The sequence below is a fragment of the Nanorana parkeri genome, unplaced genomic scaffold (assembly GCF_000935625.1).
Source record: "Nanorana parkeri isolate BGI_ZX_2015 unplaced genomic scaffold, ASM93562v1 scaffold356, whole genome shotgun sequence".
NCBI classification, from domain to species: domain Eukaryota; kingdom Metazoa; phylum Chordata; class Amphibia; order Anura; family Dicroglossidae; genus Nanorana; species Nanorana parkeri.
In genome coordinates this window covers 1,072,607-1,093,908 of record NW_017306624.1, presented here as the reverse complement: position 1 = coordinate 1,093,908, position 21,302 = coordinate 1,072,607, and the positions used below count along the sequence as shown (strand labels likewise).

At 41.9% G+C, this 21,302-nt stretch overlaps 1 protein-coding gene across 1 annotated transcript in view; it reads right to left on the bottom strand.

Moving 5' to 3' along the window:
* Positions 1-19,845, bottom strand: part of STAMBPL1 (STAM binding protein like 1) — a 33,162-nt gene extending 13,317 nt beyond the window's left edge. Inside the window, exons 1-2 of the mRNA XM_018558763.1 lie at positions 19,541-19,845; positions 316-399 (exon numbers count right to left, since the gene is read on the bottom strand). Of these exons, the coding sequence (XP_018414265.1) occupies positions 316-345 (30 nt within the window). The 5' untranslated portion in view covers positions 346-399; positions 19,541-19,845. The remainder of the gene's footprint in view (positions 1-315; positions 400-19,540) is intronic.
* Between the last annotated feature and the right edge of the window lie 1,457 nt (positions 19,846-21,302).

Below are 21,302 nucleotides of genomic sequence, written 5' to 3'. Positions count from 1 at the left end.
GCTTTGACTTATCTCTGCTGCAAGACCCATGAGTGCCTTAGTGGATCATATTTCTTTGTGGATGAGCGCCTAGGCATTCACTATACAAAGTGCAGTGACTTCCCATGGGACTATATGTATATTTTCTGATTTTTGCGCCCTTCATTTCCTGTTCCCTCATGGGTTTTCCTTTTCTAAATGTAATATTTATGAAACACAGAAAGCCCATACATAAATGGGATTTGTCACATGCTTTATGTGTCTAAAGTCAATATGGCAGGGATTCACAACAGGATAAAACAAAGCATGCATAACAAAGAAAAAAATATATTTAACCAGAGATGAAATGGAGAAGGGCTGCTCCATGCTGTCTTCAGATTTGATGGGAAGGGTCTAGTAATAGCTTTACAATCCTTCCATCTGCAACCAAAGGGGCACAAAAAATCAATGCCTGCTTCACAAGTATCAAATAACATCAGTTCCTAATCTGTATGAATCACTGGTCTATATGACGGCTCAGAAAATGATAATGGTCTTAATGATCTCAAGCCCTGTGTACAGGCGTGGCAGTATTAAACACATTCAGCATCCTTTCAGAAAACACAGTCCAGTCAATCTCTGCTCATTACACTCATTTAACAGGCCTTATTTTACAGAAGACTGAATGCAAGATGGAGAGGAACGAGGACAATCTCTTTACTAAGGCTATTTTCTGTTTCAATGAGACATCAGCTAAATCTCAGAAATGAATCCAATGGATTTCTTAGATTTTAACTTCTAAACTAACCACAACTTTTATCAGTGCTGATAATGTCTGTAACTGCTTTATTAAAAGTTATAATAATGTATTAAAAATAGGCTGACATTTGGCAACTGAACATAAAGGGGAATGGTGTATGTTAATCCAAAATCAAACTTTTTTTGTTAAATAATTTTTTTAAATAATAATATTTTTTTTAAAACTTTTATGAGGGTCCCATTCAACTTACATTTTTTCCCCATGTTGATTTGTTGGATTCATGCTTGTTTATATTATCTCTGTTTGCTGTCTGGTTTGTTTTATGTATTGTATTTGGTAGATAATACCAACAAAACCATGCACATTTTTTTTCTTAATAAAATGTTTATAGACATTTTATTCATGCAAGGAATGCGTACATACATTAACAAAAACCAATGTTTTCCCTTTTTATAGTGCCAGCGGATATCACATACAACAAACTGACTTAGCCTCCTTGGGTAGAAATATTCAAAAGGGTGATATTGCAGAGCGTCCCAAGACAACAGAGAGGCAGCACATTCAAACAGTAAACACACAGAAAACAAGGCAAAGGAAATACAGGGGAGGGGGAAATGTTTCCGTTCTAGAGAATGAGTCACCAGCACATTTTAAACTCTGCAGGGGATTTTAATTATTTTTTTTCATTAAAAAGGTGGATTCATCAAGAAAGTACAGTAGATATATGCAAAAACATATATAAAAAAAAAAAAGTTACCAAATAGGTAAAAACTTACCTGTGTCTTCTCCGCTAGCTCCCTCCCAAAGATCGTCCAGCGGCCGTGAAGGATGATGGGGCAGGTGCATGCGTCGTAGAGTTCTTTGGCCGGGAGAAGAGGAGAGACACAGGGTAAGTCAATGCATGCAGCGTACACGCGGACAGACACCGTGGGACCCGAGGAGCCTGCGCTGGATCAGAGACCAGCACCAGTGCTGAAGTGACTCCTGAAAACTACTGGAAAGAAGAAGATGATTAGATCAAGAGGCATCATTTAAGGCAAGTCCTTAAAGCAGCATTGGGGGGGCAGAGAATGTGACTTTAATGTCACTTTACACAAGAATTAATACCCCAAATGAATGAAGACCCACATTTAACCAGCTAATTGAAAAATTATAAGCAACGATTCATTTTACTTTATTGACTTTTTCCTTAAAACCCTAATTTTTTGTAATCAAGCAGTAATTGAAGCAGGTCAAGTGCTTTTATTGTAAAATGGTCTTAGTTCTAACAGGACTAATAATTTTTACATATTAAAAAGGTAATATTGCCCAGTTTTACTCAGACATTTTTATAATCTGAAGTAACAGTGCCATTCCTTCTCAGTAGTTAGACAGGAGTCAAATATTTTTTATGAAATATTTTTTAAATATTAATGTTGCTTTTTTATCAGATCGCCTTCTGTGTGAAGCTTTTCATCATTATCAACTTAGTGCTACAAAAAATTATCCTGAAGTTTTATCATGAACCCCATCCAACAAACACTGAAAGGAAATAGAAAAACATGATAAACGGGAAATCCCGGCCAACAATAAAGAGAGGTCTTGCCATTAAGCTAAATCAAATTCCTAATGAGCCACTTAATACTATTTTTTTAGCATTTTATCTCTACCTTACATAAACCTTCCTAAGCATCTTAAGAAGGATGACACATGGAAGGGCTTTAGATGTGTGCTACATTGTGGCCATGTTTCATCACTTTAGACCAGCCTTTCTCAACCACGGAGTCATGCCTTTCCATGGTGCAGGCAGGCCAACTGCCAGCACCATGGAGAAAAAATTACAATAATCCAGGGAGGGTGGGATCTATTCAGAAAAGAATGGAAGTTTGCCTTTGTCCAGGCCTGCTTCACCTCCAGCCCTCTGACATGATGCCACAGCTGCCGATATGCTGGTAGGACTCTGATCTGAAGGGACGACTGAGGACTATGATGTGAAAAGGTGGCTTTTGATGTGAAGAAGGAACTCTGATGTAATAGGAGAGAACACAGTGACACGGAGAGAGAGTTGTCGAGCATACATTTTACCTGAAGTTTTAATGTCTACTTTCCTCATGTGAGTAGTTTTTTTAAATAAAGGAGTTTTTTAATTTTGCGGTTTTACGCTATGGGCTGTTTTTATATTTGATTGGATATGGTCATGATGACATGCTGACGTCATTTTCTGTGCAACGATTGTGGAGAGATGGCCTATAAATAAGATTGATTGGAGATCCTATAAAGCGATTTTAGACCTACTTAGGTCTACTTATAAGGTGAACGGCCCACTGAGAGGGGCAGCACCTGGGTGATGATTGGAGTTGACGTATGGACTTTGTATAAAGGACTTTCACAGTGGAAGGATAAAGAGTGTGGTGGACTTGGGATAAATCTTGAGCACTTTATATGTGTGATTCCACATTTGTGCACATCTGAACAAGGAATGTATGATTGAACCTTCCAGAGGCACTGGACCCGCCACAAACAAGCCATACATATTAACCAAACTTGCATAAGGATTCAGAGGCCAATGCAATTAATTTACACTAAGGCACTCCAAAGTCTATAGTGAATTGCACTAATAGGTGACAAACAGTCAAACATGCACAATGACCCTTCTCCACTATGTTTTACTTTGTAGTATGGTTTTCTGTTGTATTTTCTTCAAGACTATTTTTTGTTTAAGTCCGACGTCTTCCTATATTTTTATTGCCTTGGTTGCCTCATGATTTCCTCCCCTTTGTTTTTATCTTCAGCTTCTTCATCCCCTTTCTGCATCTCCAACTTTTCTTATATACTTTGCATCAAATTTTTGTCTTGACAATGCATATGTTATTATCATTACAACTTGCATCCCTGTGGAAGATAGTAGTAAAATATTTCAGGTGTTAAAACCAGAATGAAATCATTTGTGGAAAGAGCAGTGCTAATTCTCCACCTTCAAAGCCACAAAGAACAGGAGCACAAAGCTTTCGCATCTATGTTACTGTTAGCAAAACACAAGACGACAGAAAAAGAAATTGCACTTCATCCCACGCATTGTGCTGCTTGGTACGGGGAGGTGGGGGGTTCCATCATTATCCAGCAAGACATTGCAGCTCATTACCAAAAATGAATGAGTCATCCACATGCATTAGTGATTTTGTTCTAAACACCGAAAAGACTTCCTCTTCAACTAACAAGTCCTAAATGATCACAGCTGAGGAAAATGTGTCTCACCTGAGTCAAGCAACCTTTATAAAATGGCAACAATTTAGTATACTGTAGTGCTCCTAATAAAGTGTTTGATGATTAGACTGTACATATACTGTAGGGGGGATTTATAAAAACTGGAGCAGGAAGAATCTGGAGCAGTTGCTCATAGTAACCAATCAGCTTCTTCTTTAATTTCCAAAGCTTACCTGAACAAACTGAAGAGAGTAGCTGATTGGTTGCCATGGGTAACTGCTCCAGAGTCTGTCTGCTCCAGTTTTGATAAATTCCCCCCTGCATGTTTATTTAATAACTGGGCAAGATTGCAGATCATAGGAGTTATAATTTCCTGGAGTCTGATTGGACAAGTCTGTGTGCATTTCTTCAGATAAATTAAAAATCAGGGAATCCATGGTTTACTTGATTCGTTCACCACTACATGTGTTAAGTGTAATTTGTTTGCTTTTATTGAACTTATTTTACTGACATTAATGTTACTGGTTTGCGTTATCCCACTGTAATACATATTTTGTTTTAGAGATACTGCACCATCACAGCACTGTATGGAGCACAGACATGTTGGGGGTTCCTCGTTTGTGCAAATATTGACTTTGGTAAAAGTTGATATTTGCATAAGATCTTTAATGGACTGCATTAGCTTAGTGCCCATTCACACTGGGCGTTTAATCGGGCAATTTGCAGCGCAATATCGCGAGAAGTCGCCGCCCAATGATTTTAAATGCTCGTTGCGGTCGCTTCTGCAGGACCCTTTTTCCCGCAGATGTCGCGCAATTTTTTAGGGCTGGGGAAATTAACGATTAATTCCTCGATTAATCGTTTAACGTTTTGATCGATCTCAATGTAGTTGGATCTGTATGTGCGTTATAATTAATCGAAATTAATCTGATTAATCGAACACGAAAATTTGAATCATTACCAGCCCTACAATTTTTGCATGCAGCCCGACGGTGAAGGTCGCGATCGCCTGAACAGTCGCACTATACCCGGCCGTGCGGATCCGCTCGAGGTATAAGTGTCGCTTAGTGTGAATGGGGTCTTATTGGGGCTGCAGTCAGGCACTCTGAAGGTAAGATGTGGTATTGGAAGCTGCAGGCTTAAGGTGGCCATACATTGTACGATTTGGGCAGCACAGTGGCGTAGCGCTTCTGCCTTGCAGCACTGGGGGTCCCTGGTTCGAATCCTGGCCAGGTCACTATCTGCAAAGGAGTTTGCATGTTCTCCCTGTGCTTGCGTGGGTTTCCTCCGGGTACTCCCGTTTCCTCCAACACTTCAAAGACATGTTGGTAGGTTAATTGGCTCCTGTCTAAATTGGCCCTCTATGTATTTGAGATGAGACCTTAGATTGTGAGCTCCTTGAGGGCAGGGACTGATGTGAATGTGCAACTAGGTAAAGCGCTGTGTAAATTGTCAGCGCTATATAAATACCAGTAATAAATATATAAATAAACATTTTCATTTGAAATTTTCATATCTGGCACAAACCCTCGTTTGATTAAACCTAGACTTCCCCATCAAGTGTAATCAAATGTCGATTTCGGAAATCGTTCGTTAGCCATACTAACCAACCAATTTTTGACGAACAACAGAAATAATTCCCTTTTGCGCATTTGTTGTCTTCTTGCTGAGATTTCTGTTGAACAAACACCCCACTGATTCGTCGATTTCATTTTCCAACCTGACCTATTGAAACATTTTGATCAAAATATCGAAAACTATAATAAAGTAATGTACCATCAACTGTTCAGTTTTCGTTCGAAAGACCGTTTGTGTACGATTTTCGTTCGGATGTATGGCCACCTTTAATTTGCTGTTTTAAGGTGCGTTTCCAGTAAGAACATATTTTCACTATTATTGAAGTGTTTACTTAGATTAGTTTTGTGTGTGTATATACATACATACATACATACATACACACACTGTATGTATATACTGTATATATGTATTTTACATTGTTACAGGCTAGTAGCTCTCAATTTTGTTAACTATAGAGATCTGTACCAGTGGCGGAGCTAAGGAACAAAGGGCCCTGGTGCAAGGATTTTTTTTTTTGCCCCCCCCCCCCCAAAAAACAACCACTAGGCCCTGGTGCGTCCGCACCGCCTGCACCGGCGGTAGTTCCGCCACTGATCTGTACATTATCCAGTAGAGAGTTCCCTCAGAGGCTCAGTGCTATTACTTGCACTGACTCTCCCTTAACAACTGCTAAGATATCAGTCACATTAGAAAGCGAATTGCTTTCTAACGTTCGGCCAACTGACTTGTATTGAATGCAGTAGTGAAGCACAACTATTGTATAGCACCGCAACACAAGAAGCAGTGTCTGACTATGTAATGAGCACACATGGCGTCACACATGTACAAATTGCAAATATTAAAAGGAACACAAATTCATACGACAACATCCATCAAATTGATTGCTTTCATGTTCATAAGAAAACTGAAAACCTTATACATTCTCTTTTATAAAGGGTATGGACAGAAATAACCGCTACAGGCAACAACTTTATAGCTTTTCATTTCAGAAATCTTAGGTATATGTACCGGTATATGCTACAAATATGCATTGATACCATTTCAGTATGCACATACAATCTTGGCTCAGCTTTGTAGAAAGCTAATCTAGACAAGGATCATTTATTTTGATTTCTCTTTCACCTTCACACAGTTGCCAAAAATCAAACTGAATAGCTGTTCCTGTCAAGCGGCCTGCTCCGATATTCAATTTGTTAGCACAATTCTAACATCAACAATTCTAAGCCATGAGCCGTATTTATACATAGTGGATGCCATCACAATGGTTCGCTCTTTAGCCAAAAATATAATATTTAAAAATTACATTTCTGCAGCAGTGTACATCCAACAAACAAGTGTTCTTTATTCTCGTCTTGGTTCATTTTACAGTGAAAAGCTTAGGCATTTTAGGAGACTGTACAGTTGCATGAAATGTAAATATAAAAAGAGGCCTGGTGACACTATCAAAAGGCAGTTCTAGCACCTATTTCAGGCATGGAGCCACAGAAAATTAGGGTTCCAAGGTACCGAAGATCACAATGCAGTCATGGGGTAAGAGAAGGGAAGAAAAAGTGCACATCCTTTTGGCCAGTGGGGCAGCCCTTCATAGAGATAGGCCAATGGAAATGGGAGGGGGAAAGAGTTAGCAGAAGCTCAACTTTACCAACTTTGATCACAAAAAATCAAACCCTATTCATAATAGTCTTCATATTTAAATGCAGGTCAAGCTGTCCAGGAAAAGTGACAGTGACAATGATGGAGACACTACTATACCACTACGAGAATGGCTAACTTTCTTCACATGGTATGCATATAAACAATAATAATTTGTCCCAAGTCATGTCACTGTCACGTCTGCTGGACAGTTTGCCTACTACAAATAAATAAGCAGAAAAAACACAAAAGCGAAAATTGCCATCCCTGGAATTCATAAAGAGAGTGAGGGGAATTTATCAAAACAGGAGCAGACGAAATCTGGAGCAGTTGCCCATGGCAACCAATCAGCTTCTCTCTTCAGTTTGTTTAGTTAAATTCCCCTCAGTGTCTTTACAAGAGCGTCTGCACCACTATACAATAAATGTTGGTGAATGGGAGAAATACATTTACATCAGAAACATGTACATGAATTTGTCACAAAGCCTGTCTTGTGCACAGGTCTCAAAGACACTGTGCAACCCAGCTTCATTGGTTTCTAGGATGCTGGTGGCCCCGGGGGCAATTACATTTGTGGGCGAGCCTAAAAGGTTGCTAGGACAATCCTAGCAACCAATGATGTTGTGCACCTGTCATTGGCTGCTAGGCCGATTGCATATGTTACATACGGGAGATAACACCAGAGTGAGAGCAAACATTTTAGGGCCACCATTCATGGTTAATTCTAAATTGATGACCTATAACGGCTTTTAAAACGTCGCCCATGGGCAACTTTTGGCTATCATCATTTTTGCTGCCTAAAGGTGCCCATACACTGCACGATTCTCGTACGGGAATCGCGGGAAATCCCGCGATCGTACGAGAATCGTGCAGTGTATGGAAGGCATGCGACCGTTTCTACTGTACGGTCGCACGTCTTCCATCGAACCAGCATGTTATTCTCGGCGAGTTGGTGGCCTGCTTAACAGGCACACGCAATTTTAAGATTTGACATGCCTGATATCGATTTGCTCAACACAACCTCGTCTTTGACTGTTTACAAAAAAAATGGGGATCATATCATGTTTGTGTGCACTAAAATTCATCTGAATGCATTTTTTACTGAAGATTTGGGTTTGATAAACAGTTGCAATAATTTTGTATGACATAAGGCCAGGAGATGACAGATTTCAACAGCTACTCATTTTATAACCAGACCCTTCTTCGAAGTACTATCGGATATCTCTAGTTGTGTCAGATAGCATGCCAGGCCAGCAGGCGGGCACGCCGTCCAACACACCCAGAAGTATCAGCAGGAGTGCCCAGAGCGCTCCAAAATAAAGAAGTTTCAACAAGGTGAAGTAAATTCTCTTTTTTTTTTGCAGGACACCTTAAAAACTCCCGGTTTTCCGGCTTCTACGGGGATTTGTAGATTCCAGGTTTCTGGTTGCTTGAGAGTTACTATTAAAAATAGGTCTGACTAATGCTATACTCCATACCATAACAAACTCTGTACTGACTTCATGTTAATATTGAAATGCAGTAATCAAAAGCAAAGACTAATAGACACACTTAAAACAAATTAGGACAAATAGGCACACGATCGTTTACAGGATAATACATGCCGCAGATCAGGTTAGATGAGAGTGCTAGTTAGTTGAATACCGGATAACAGAGTTTACGGTATTTTGATTTAGGGCTGCAACAACTAATCGACATAATCGATTTTGAAAATAATCGTTAGCTGCAGCTCTATTTTGATTACATTTAATTGGTTGAGGAAGTGACAGGGTCACTTTATCTATCCCCAAATACTGATATTGATAATGTTAAAGATATACTGTGTAAGTAAATGAACACTATACCATGGGTATGATGCATTTATTTCTATTAACATTACAGTGGTAGCACAGTTTGGAAAGTGTAAGGCTCCGTTCACACAGTAGCGGTTTTCTGGAAACGCGCAAAAACATAAAAACAAATACATTCCAATGTAGCTTGTCCACACCAGCGCGACATTCACGCGGCACCAAAACGTGCATCGCGCACAAAAGTACAAGTGTGATATTTTGGGCGACTTTCGTGCGCTCCAGCTATAGTAGTAGCCGCAAACGTGTGGAAACCGCGTGCATGATAAAATGTGCATTTTTCCGTGCCGCACGGATGAACGCGCGGAAATCCAAGCTGTATTTCAAACCACTATGTGTGAATGGAGACTTGGGGGCACAAAGCTGAAATTTCCCCTGGGTGGAATCTAATTGAGATTTCTTTCAGAAGTTGACGTCTTGAAAAGAACATTTTTACACAATTGTATGAAGCTTGCAGAGCTTGGCAGCAATAGTTTCTGTAAACCAGCATCTCTGGCTGTGCAGTTCTCTACAGGGAATTAAGGAATTATCGACATTATTCCCACAGCTACTATGGTAAGGAATAAATGTGTATTCTTGTTTTGTAATGTGGGGTTTTATTAAAGGAAAAGCTGTATGTCAATTCACACTCCTGTCCAGAGAAACATTAAAGTGACCTGATTAAAGACAATAACAGAACAGCAAAAGAGAAATGTTGCTCTCATTAAAGTAGTGAGGGCCTGTGCCAACAAGCTTTGTTTGCGTTAGATAGACTTGTATGGAAATGCAAAACCTATGAGATTGCAAAACCCTTTTGAAACAGGTCAAATGCAGCTCAGAAGAAGGTCAACTGCAGGTCAAATGTACCCATCAATGAATTCTGAATGATCTCAGAAGGTGTCTGAAACTGGTGGCATCAACACAAAACTGATGGCACAAAAACAAGTACAAAGCCTGTCAACACAAGCCCTAATATTTATATTTTAGGGGGGGGGAACACACCAGGATCAGTGGCGGAACTAACGCCATAGCCACCCAGGTAGCTGCTATGTGGCCCGGGGAACAGTGGGGCCCGACCAGGACGAGGAACAAAGGGATCCCCCTGATGCGGTGCGGGCCGTCTGGATCACTATGGCATCACAAGCTGCTGGCTGTCATTGGCGGCTGTGAGGAGGAACGCGTCGCTGTTCAGATCACTGACAACCTCTGTGCAGTGACCTGTGCAGTGGCGCGTTTCTCCTCACAGCCGCTGCGGAGTCAGTGACAGCCAGCAGCTGCTGAGGAGGAGGCTGGGCTCGGCATCTGCAGTGGAGGATGGCTGGGCCCGGCGTCTGCAGCGGCACAGCCTGGGATATATTTAGAGATGCGCATAGCTACACATGCAGTGAAACTGCATGCACATTTGCTCTCCGCAGATTACTATTGAAGCAATGGTTACATCTATCTGCTAACTCCCTCCAGCGTCCTGTAGAATTATTACATTCTATTGTCTTGTTACTAAGATGTATGCATTTCTTATGATCCTCAGCTCCATCTAGTGGCCATAATGAGATATTTTCCTAATTCTCTACTGCCTATGGCCTCATTCGGACAGGGCGTGCACTTTCAGTCTACAGGATGGCAAGACAGGGGCACAACTGGGAGTGTTGTCCCCCTATTACAGAAATCTACCTTAACAAGCACTTTTATGACAGGACCACCAAGTACTAATTTTTTTTAAGCTGCAGAGTTAAAAAATATTGAAAATGACTTTTGAAATTACATTAACACATTCAAGCTTATATGAGGGTTTAGTGATTAGGTTTATATGTACTTTTGATCACTGAAATTAGTTGAAAACTACACATTTTATAAAATCCTTACAATAAATGTTTGCCCTGGATATGATTTCATGACCTCAGCAAAACTAAATCCATTCATGTTTTACCAATAGTTGGTCATCTTGTCTGTAAATGGCCATCTACTGAACACACAATGGTACTTTGGTGCTGTTTGCGTATTGGAATGTTTTCACTTGTATGTAGATAGTTTTACCATTTCAAGGTCAGGAGCTTTACAGGATATGAGGTTATATTGTATTTGGCACCAATGTCCTAGCATATCACTGGCACCAAACATTGCAAGTAACACAGTATGGATTTACATTTTGCATTTTAAAACTGCATCTATCTATGCTGAATTGTTGGCTGTAAACCATGTTTATAGTTCTGCTGGGATGAACAAATAGAGTCACAGGGCCTATATTTCTATATTGAAGTAAATTATGGACATGTGACTAAATGCCTAGGAACTTTTTCATTAAAGAGCAGGGTTAGTATTCAGGTTGGCTGACGCTCAGCTTCAGCAGAAATCACACAAATTCTCTTACAAGACCAGATCATGGGGAAGCCCGGTATTATGCGGCATAATTTCCTGGAAAGATAAGAATAGCAGCCTTACTGTTACTCTTAATCCACCCCAGCAAACTTCTAATATAGCTTTAAAATGTATCTATACCCAAGAACAAAAAAATATATATTGCAGTTGGATGCTAAGTTGTATGCAAATACTGCCTGCAAAAGTCGAGCAGTCTCCAGCTGTTTGTCCGTTAAAGTGACACTAAACTCAGGATTTAAAACCTAAAATTGCATTCAAGTACCTTAACTATTAACAGAAATGTATCTTATTTGTTTATCACAAATACACACTGTAGAGCCTCAAATCATCTCTGAATTCATGCTGACACTGTCCTTGCTTCTAGAGGGGGGCTACTTTGTTCCCCATGGTCCCTGTGTGTGTTATAAAGTAGTCATCACTCTAAGATTGCTCCTGTGATGGACTACAATTTCAATACAAAATTAGTAAACTAAACCTGAGATCGTAGTCCATCACAGAAGTGAGCCTGGAGTGGTGGCTACTTTACAACACACACACACACAGGGACCATGAGCAACGAAAGTAGCCACCCTCCAGAAGGAAGGACAGTGTCAGCACCTATTTAGAGATGATTTGAGGATCTACAGCTGAGTGATACACAAATAAGATACACTTTTGTTAATAGTTAAAGTATAATTAAAGCCTCCATTTTTTTGATTATAACTACTGCTAGCAAGCAGTAGATATATGCAAAAAGTGTATTAAAAAAAGCCCCGCTTTAGAAGAGGTCAATACTTACCTGTGTCTTCCCTGCGCGTTCCCGTCCGAAAATGTGAACATTCTCGGGCGGCCGCAAAGCATCTTGGGGCGGGCTCATGCGCAGTTCACATTTTCGGCCTGGGAGACGAGGAGAGACACAAGGTAAGTCTATGGACGCGTGCACCCGCATGAAGGCAACGTGGGACAGGATGTGCCAGCAAGGACAGAGGAGTCAGCACTGGATCAGAGACCCGCCGCAGCGCTGGAGGGACAGATGAAAAGGACAGGAAAGAAGATGGGATTAAGAGACATCATTTAAGGTAAGTGCTTACATTAACATTGGGGGGAGGGAAAAACAATTTTGACTTACAATTTTGATCTACAGCAGGGCTGGGCAAACTCTGGCACCCCCGCTGTGGTGAAACTGCAAATCCCATCATGCATCTACCTCAAGGAGTCATGCTTGTGGCTGTCAGAGTCTTGCAATGTCTAATGGGATCTGTAGTTGCACCACAGTTGGAGGGCTGGAGTTTGCCTACCCCTGACCTACAGTATATTCATACTGACATGCACTTTACATGGATCAAAACCTCACTGTATACATCTTATTCATTTGTTACTCAACACATAATAAGTACAGCAGAAGAAAAGAAGAAGTCTAAAAACACATGATGATAGCAGAAACCCACATAAAAAAAATGACGGTCATCTTCCCTTCCATCTGCTCATGAACCCCTGTGAGGAATGAATTGTAACTTCACTCATTACATGGTGGTGTCATGCAGTGTGTGCTGCAACGCAGCCATAAATATAGGACAGAAAAGAGGATTGCCAGAATGTAAGAAAGGCACCTGGTACACTGAGATATTCCTATAATTCGATAAATCCTTCAGACCAGCTGTTCAACTATGAGGTCAGAGAAGGAAGAAAAAACTCAATGAAGCTTATTTAGGATTAAATCTACCCAGCATATTTCCTTCTGTTTAGACTGATGATCACTGCTGGCAAGCTGATGATCTTTGTACCAAAGTTAAAGCCACACTCTGGGCAGAATGATCATTTACACACTGCACTGGGTGTGGAAATGATCATTAAAAGTTGGATGTTATGTGCACATTGTTGCTGCAAAGTAGAACGATCTTCCCTTGCAGCATGCTATCCCCTGCACATAATGTTTACCTTCCAGGCACTGAAGAGGGGAAGCAATGCATCCCAAGCTGTACAGCACTCTGGTCGTATAACCTCCCCCTCCTCACTATCCTCCATTCTCCAAATCTCTTGTATTAAGAACTCCAGGGAAAAGAATTGCACTGCAAGGGTTAACTGCTCATTTTTCTCTAGGTTAAAATAAAAAAAATTCAGCGGTCTAAAGTCCCTTAAATTATCACGTTCTATAAACAGTGTATGGACGTGATAACGCCGAGGAAGATTCCAATGCTACAGCGGAAAAAGAGACATGCTGGAGGGAGCGTTGTGACAGCTGGCCGGCTTGTAGTGTCGGGTCAGTATAACTGTCATTTTATCACCTAGACACGAACGAGCACTGCAAGGGTTAAGAAAAAGGTTTGATGGTGTTCTTCTTTAAAGAATACAAGACCTTCTGTGATTGGAGGAGACGAGAAGGGGGTGGGGATTTGACATCTCTCCACCTCCATTTTTTTTACTGTAAATAGTATACATTTTATTTGTATGTATTCGGTCCCCTAGAGAAAAACAAGCAGGTTAACCCTTGCAGTGAGGGGGTAGCCCCACTGAAAGGGTTAACTTATTACATTCCAGGAGTGTTCATTTGAAGCTTGTGTAACCTGTACACAGAGTTAAATAACCTTTGCTACTCCCTGAGGTGACTGTGCTCTGGTCTGGCATATGGCCGCTCAGGTGAAAGAACTGCATCCTGGGAAGGAAGGAAGAAAGCTGGGGAGCACCATAAAAAGGAGGGTTATCAGTGGTTGGGGGTATGGAGAACCTGTTACATTGTCTTAAAAAAATTGAGCTCTCCCATATTCCTGCACATCCTGTAAACTGAGAAACATATGTAAGTGTTTTCTTGAAGTTATTAATGTCATCAGCTGATACCACTATCTGCAAAAGGGAATTCCCCATGATTATAATCGATTATGTCGATTAGTTGTTGCAGCCCTACTTGTGTCATCTGCAGAGTTCTTAGTATTCCCAATACTGCAGTCCCCATTGATGAATTTGTAAACTGTTTCAGTAAAGTGGAGTTAAATTGGTTGCTATTGGTTCATGCCTTTTTTTTTAAATCAATTTCACACTTGCACCTTCAGGACAGGAAGTGAAGGAAAATCTCTTCAATGGGACACAGACAAAAACAAATAAACTGACAGTGGTTTTAGCTAGGGATGAACCGATACCAGTATCGGTGCTAATGGCGAGTATTTGTGCAAGTACTTGTACTCACCCAAATGCTCCCGATACTTATCCCGATACCGAAACGTCAGTTATCAGGAATCCTGGTGCCGAGTCATTACAGCCACCCAGCTTCGATTGGCTGGGAAGCCGGCTCCATGCTCCCTCGTCACTTGGTGATGAAGGAGCATGGAGCCAGCTTCCCGGGCAAACAGGAAGCCAGGCGGTGTGTAATGACTCGCCGCCCGGCTTCCTGATTGGTTGAGTAGATGGCCAATCTGGATGCCGAGCGGCGAGTCATTACCCGCCCCCCAGCTTCCTGATTGGCCAGAAAGCCAGCTCCATGCTTTCTCATCACCTGGTGACAAGGGAGCATGGAGACAGCTTCCCGGCTAATCAGGAAGCCAGGAGGCAAGTCATAATACGCTGCCCAGCTTCCTTAATGGGGCTTCCGGGATCAGTATTTAAAATCAGCGAGTACCAAAAAAAAAATATCGGTACTTTGTGACAGCAATACCCCAGAGGTTCTCCTTCTGCTCCCATCCTCCCCACCATTACTGTTGAACATAGTTAGGGCTGCAACAACTAATCAATTAAATTGATAACAATCGATTATGAGAATAGTTGGCAATAGTTGGGGGAGAGACAGAGAGAGAGGAGGGTAGGAAGAGAAAAAGGAGGGTAGAAAGAGAAAGTTGAAAGCCCTAAACATTTGCCTTGCCCCATTAAGCTACCTTTCTATAACCCATTGTAAAAAATAATTAATCGTTCACACCCTGGTGACCTTTGATCTCTTCCATGTTGTTCAGGTTGATCTTCACCTCCCCAGGGTTGCCTACCCCTGCATTACATAATGTTTACAAGCCTAGATCATCATCTCTATCCCCGGAGAGTAGATCTGCCAGAAGTTTACAGAACATTTAATAAACCCATAAAAGATTAAAGCTTTCCGTAAAGCTCAGGTAGGTTTTTATCTGTGGAATGTTTGGTAAATAACAGGTATAATGGCTGATGCTGAGTAAACAGACTGTCATAGGCATGCAGTTTACAATTGCAGGGCATGTCATCAGATCTCTGTCAGTGTTGTGTCCATCTACAGGCATTCTTTTTCACATGGGCATTTTCAGCTGCAGCAGATTATTTAATTTAAAAAAATTATAAATGCTACAAGTAGTTTTTAAATTTGCCATTCTTTGAAAAAAATGCTGTTCTACGTGTCTTCTACCAAATCCACAATCCTGTTCCATGGGCAAGAGAAGCGTCTGTTTACCTGAACATGGCAAAGGTACAATGATCACATACACAACATGCTGTGTAAAACTTTCAATGCATCGGAAGGTACCCAGAGGCATTTCTGTAGGTCTGCCCAGAACACATAACGCATCAAAGGATCTCTAGGAAAAACCACTTTTTTTCTTTTAGTTTTGGACAGTGTGGGGCAGGTTTAGACCCTCTGTCAAATTTGTATTGCTGGTTGTGTCCCTGTTATGGAGATTTACCCCTCTATTTCTAAAACTGACAATTGTCATGGGGGGGGGAGAGGGGAATCTAAAGTGTTACAGTTGTTCCAAGAACAAGAGGTGAAGGGAAACGCTCAAACTGGGACACCTGTTCAGCAGAACTGTCTAAGGCAGGGGTGGGCATCTCCAGCTGTGCTTTAACTACAAATCCCAACATGCCTCTGTCTCTGGGAGTCATGCCTGTAACTGCTGTCAGCCTTGCAATGCGTCATGAGACTTGTAGTTCCACAACATCTGAAGGGCTGGAGTTTAACCCCCCCTATGTGTCCTAGCGAGCACCGTCACTGAGGGAGAAAGTGAGGGGAAATCCAAAATGATAGAATTCTCTTGGAATGATAGAATTCTCTTGGTACAATGGATGAGGGAAATCTTCCAATGGGGAACATGTTCTGGAGACAAATGTCTATGATGAGACTTCACTTCACTTGATTTTCTGTCTTTTCCCGGTCTTGTTTACAGTAGCTTGTGCACTAAAATGCTGTGTACGTCCGGTGGGGGCGGTGCGGCGTGCTGCTTCACTGCATCACACTGTTTCCTTTGGGTTTTTTTTAAATTTATTGAGAGTGTACAAAATGGCACTCAATGCATGCCTGCACACACCTGTGCGGTGCCATGCGCTGAGGTGATGCCCAATGTGCAGCATGTCTACACTTTCCCACAATACACCGCACATAACTGCTGCTTTGCTGTATGAAAGGGGCACATATAACAATTGTGCCCTATCAGTGACCTGTGTTTTTCTTGTGCAGAAAGAGGCAGGCAGACATACCAACTCTCCCGGAGTCTCCCGCTATTAGATAGCGGCTCCCGGCCGCCTGGGATTCCTGTGATCGTTTTTTCTTTTCTGACATCGGGAGCCGCAGCCGCCGTCAGTCAGGAAAAAAAAAAAAAAGGTATACGAATGCATAGCTAGATTCCTATTGGCTATTGCAATAGCCAATAGCAAACTAGCTAATGCACCCGCCCACTGCAGGCGTCAATCAGCAGAGGGGGACCTGCATTTTTCTATCAGTTCCTCTTCTGGTGATTGAAAGCAGGAGAGGGCGGGTGCAATAGCTAGTTTGCTATTGCAAAGTGCAATAGCCAATAGGAATCCAGCTATGCATGCTTATGCCTTTTTTTAATTATTATTCTGACGACTTACTAAAAAGAAAAACTAAAAAAAAAGCCTGCAGATAGCAAAGAAGCTATTGCTTCCTGTGCTATTCACCGCATATAGTGTGAACTAAGACAGGAAGTAAAGAGAAATCTCCCCAGTACCAGACCAACAGCAAAAAAAAAATAACCTCATGGTGGTTTTAAACCTTCCCTACTCTAATCAAAACTACAATTAAAAGTTTTGTCTGTACATACAATTTATAAATAAAAGTGAATATGACTAACCATAATTTACATAACACCGTTCTTAATTGTCTACCATAAACAAGTGTAATAACAACATGAAAGAAAAGTCTATCCTTATGGTAAACAAACACATCTTAGGCCTGTGTTTATTAAACAAGGAAGAGAGTTCAAAGCACAATACTCCATCCTGACCAGTCAAATCTACTTTCATTGCTCTGATTTATCCAATCTGCTCCCAGAGGAGCCACATGCAGCCATTTGTCAATTACTGTGTGGCCTTCAGGGGCCCCTGCAAACAGTATTCTGTGTTTTGGTGCTTTCTCAAAACTTTTTCTGTGCTGTTCACCCTTTTCCTGTTATTTTTTCCTCTAATGAACCTTGTTGTAAGAAATATCAGATGTGGCACAAGTCATTTTTAAGGTGGCTATTGGGAGCACAAATGTGGAAGCATTGCCCTCTAAATGGGCTGTAAAGCGGTCCTTACGCTGTCCTTATGCTCTTATGTTTAGCGTAAATTAACAGATCCCTTAATTTAAAGTGACATTAAACCCTCAGATTTTTTAACATGAAACAATACTGTAATGTGTGCCTTACTGTAATCCATGGTTGTTTCCCTTCTCTTTGCTGCTCTTCCTTTTAAATCCTCATGTCTTCTCATGCTTGGGGAGAACTTCCCTTTGCAGCTGAGTGCCTCTTCCTGTAGTGCTGGCTCAGGTTGCAAACCTACACACAGACACCATTTAGCCATTCCAGAGACAAGGCAGTCTGCTGCAAAACAGAAGTTCTGCCCAGAATGAGAACAGATACAGATTTAAAAGGAAGAGCAGCAAAGAGAAGGGAAACAACCATGGATTACAGTAAGGCACACATTACAGTATTGGTGTATGTTAAAAAATCTGAGGGTTTAATGTCACTTTAAGCTAAAGAGGGTGAATGGACAAATCTCCTGCTGGCCTATCATATTCTGACAGAGGTGGGGGTGCTACTGCCAGAATACCTGACCAGGGATGGCAGCTGACTGGTCCAAACATTTTCCAACTGACTCTCTTGATTTTCTGAATGCTGGATGGAACACTGCTGATAGGACCACCCATTGAGTGGATTTCGACCAGTTCATCAAGAACAGGCCAACATTCACACAGTGTAAAGGCTGATGTGCACAGTCGATACAGGCCATACAGCATACATTCGGCCATATTTGCTCGCTTGGCAGCCACATGTGCTGTGTGCAACCGCCCATTGAAATCAATGGCTGTACGCATACAAAACATGTGCATGCCCATAAACGCACAACATTAAACTCAGATAGTCTTTGGCAGAGTAGACAGAATTTCTGTGAGTCTGATGACCAGCCATTGATTTCTAGGGGCAACTGTACGCCCCACCTGTGGCCCCTACGCGCAATGTGCTAGGAAGAATGCAGCATGTCTGCACTTTCCCAGCCATTGATTTCTAGGAGCAACTGTATGCCCCACCTGTGGCCCCTACGCCCAATGGGCTATTGAAGAATGCAGAATGTCTACACTTTGCCAGCCATGGATTTCTAAGGGAGACTGTACACAGCACCTGTGGCCCCTACGCCCAATGTGCTATTGAAGAATGCAGAATGTGTACACTTTCCCAGCCATTGATTTCTAGGGGCGACTGTACACCCCATCTGTGGCCCCTACGCCCAATGGGCTATGGAAGAATGCAAAATGTCCACACTTTCCCAGCCATTGATCTCTAGGGATGGCTGTACACCCTACCTCTGGCCCCTACATAATGTAAGTTGACCACCTCTGCTCTAAACTGCTGAAAGCTGAAATCTGATTGCTCACTGGGGGGGTATCTATATAAAAGTTCTGGGGACGTGTCTGCGCTCTCTGTAACCACCGGTGACATGTCAGATGTTCTTTATGTAGCACACATCAGGGATGGAATCATCCTGTTGCCATAGGCAATACACTCTGCATCACCCAGCTCACCGTAGTGTATGTATCCTTTGTACATCCCAAGAACAAACCAAAGCTGATACTTTGTTTCCTTGCCCTTGACTCCACTCCAGAACACAGAATGGGAAGGACAAGCAAGCTGCTAATGACAAATGGGTGGCCTGATAGAGATCACACAGCTCTCACATTACAAGGTAGACTTTATGCAGCAGATGTCAGATTTCCTCCCCCCCCATCTCCCTGTGATGATGCACATCCATATCACATCAGACCCCCATGCATTCATAGACATTGCCCCCTAGAAATGATGGAGCTACTTACTAACAATGCGGAGCCTGCTCCGGACTGCTCAGCAGCCTCTGTGCTGTCCTGGCTTTTGCTGGAAAGAGCTGCAGAGCTGTATTTGTGATAGAGAGACAAATGGCAGTGTGTCCTGCCCCCTGCGTGCAGTAGCAGAAGCACGGTGTCCCAGGCAGGTAGAGGCTCCAGTGGAGGGGGCAGGCAGAGGACGGGGATGAGGATGATGCTGGCTAGGAAGGAGCAGCGTGCTCTCTCCTCTCCTCATACAACCTGATGTGGCTTATTGAGCAGAAGGAAAAGAGCTCCCGCCTCTCCAGGAAGCAAAATGTCTGCAGCTGCCTATTTGCTGGCCTCATATGGCTTTATTATTGATAAGAGCCCTGGGGAATCCATGGTGCATGCTGCTTTCGAACGTTCACATGTGGGAGGTCACAGGCTGCCTTTTAGCAGGGCACATGCTCTGTGTCTGTATGATGGAACACAAAGAGCTCCCTTTCTAGAATGAGGTTGTGTTATGTTTATGGGGTTAGTTCACCTGGGAAAAACTTGGATTTCCAACTGCTGAGTGTGCTGACTTTGTGCTGCTTGTACAGGTGAAACTCGAATAATTAGAATATCGTGCAAATTTAATTTATTTCACTAATGCAACTTAAAAGGTGAAACTAATATATGAGATGGACTCATTACATGCAAAGCAAGATAATTCAAGCCGTGATTTGTTTTAATTGTGATGATTATGGCTTACAGCTCATGAAAACCCCAAGAACCCCAAATCCACAACCTCAAAAAAGTAGATTATTACATGCAATCAATAAAACAAGGATTGTACATAGAACGATATCGGACCTCTGAAAAGTACAAGCATGCATATGTACTCAGTACTTGGTTTGGGCCCCTTTTGCAACACTTACTGCAATTACTTTTGCACAATATTCTAATTATTCGAGTTTCACCTGTATTCTGTGATGTACATGTATTATATTGGTAATAAAGTGACAGATTGAAGGTATAGTCCACCTTTAAAAACTTGTGCTCCATTGAGATCTAGGGGTTTCTCCAATGCAGTAGCATGAAGGACCTGTCTTTTCAATGAAGTAACAGGATGTCACCAGCAGACGCAAGGCATATGTAAAAGCAAACGTCCTTTACTGATGCATATTGTCGCATGCATGGCAAAGTTTCGGAGCCACACAGGGTCCCTTCATCAGGCTCAGCAGGACAATGATGCAGTAACACCTTTACATACAATAATACCACATGCAAAAAAAAAAAAAAAACTGCTAGAACTGAACAAAGACAGACCCCCTTGACGCCATGATGATGTCACATTCCCACCATAACAAGTAACTAAAAGGAACAATGTCATAATGGGCAATGGCAGCATCAATGTATTAAAACAGTAAAGCAGCTGGATGAGAGCAAATAATATCAAATTGATTTAGGATAGAAAAGACTGCGCCACTGTAGATCAAGGAGCTGTGCCACCTAGCATTGTGCAAATAAGTGCCGGTGTAACCAGCCGCCATTACCATGACGTGTACAGAGAAAATCTTTGTTCAGTGGTTTTCCTGTAAGGAGTACACCTTTTGCACTTGTAGTCTTGTCATTCTCAGAGCCTGTGAATGGATGATGCAGCTGTGTGGGCAAAGCCACGCACATCCAGCCATGTCAGATCAAAAAAAAAATGCATGATGCTGCAGAGAGAAGAACCGTGATTCAGGTAAGTGGGGTGCGGGAAATGTGACTATGTTTCACATACCCCCCAACATGAAACCTACTCTAA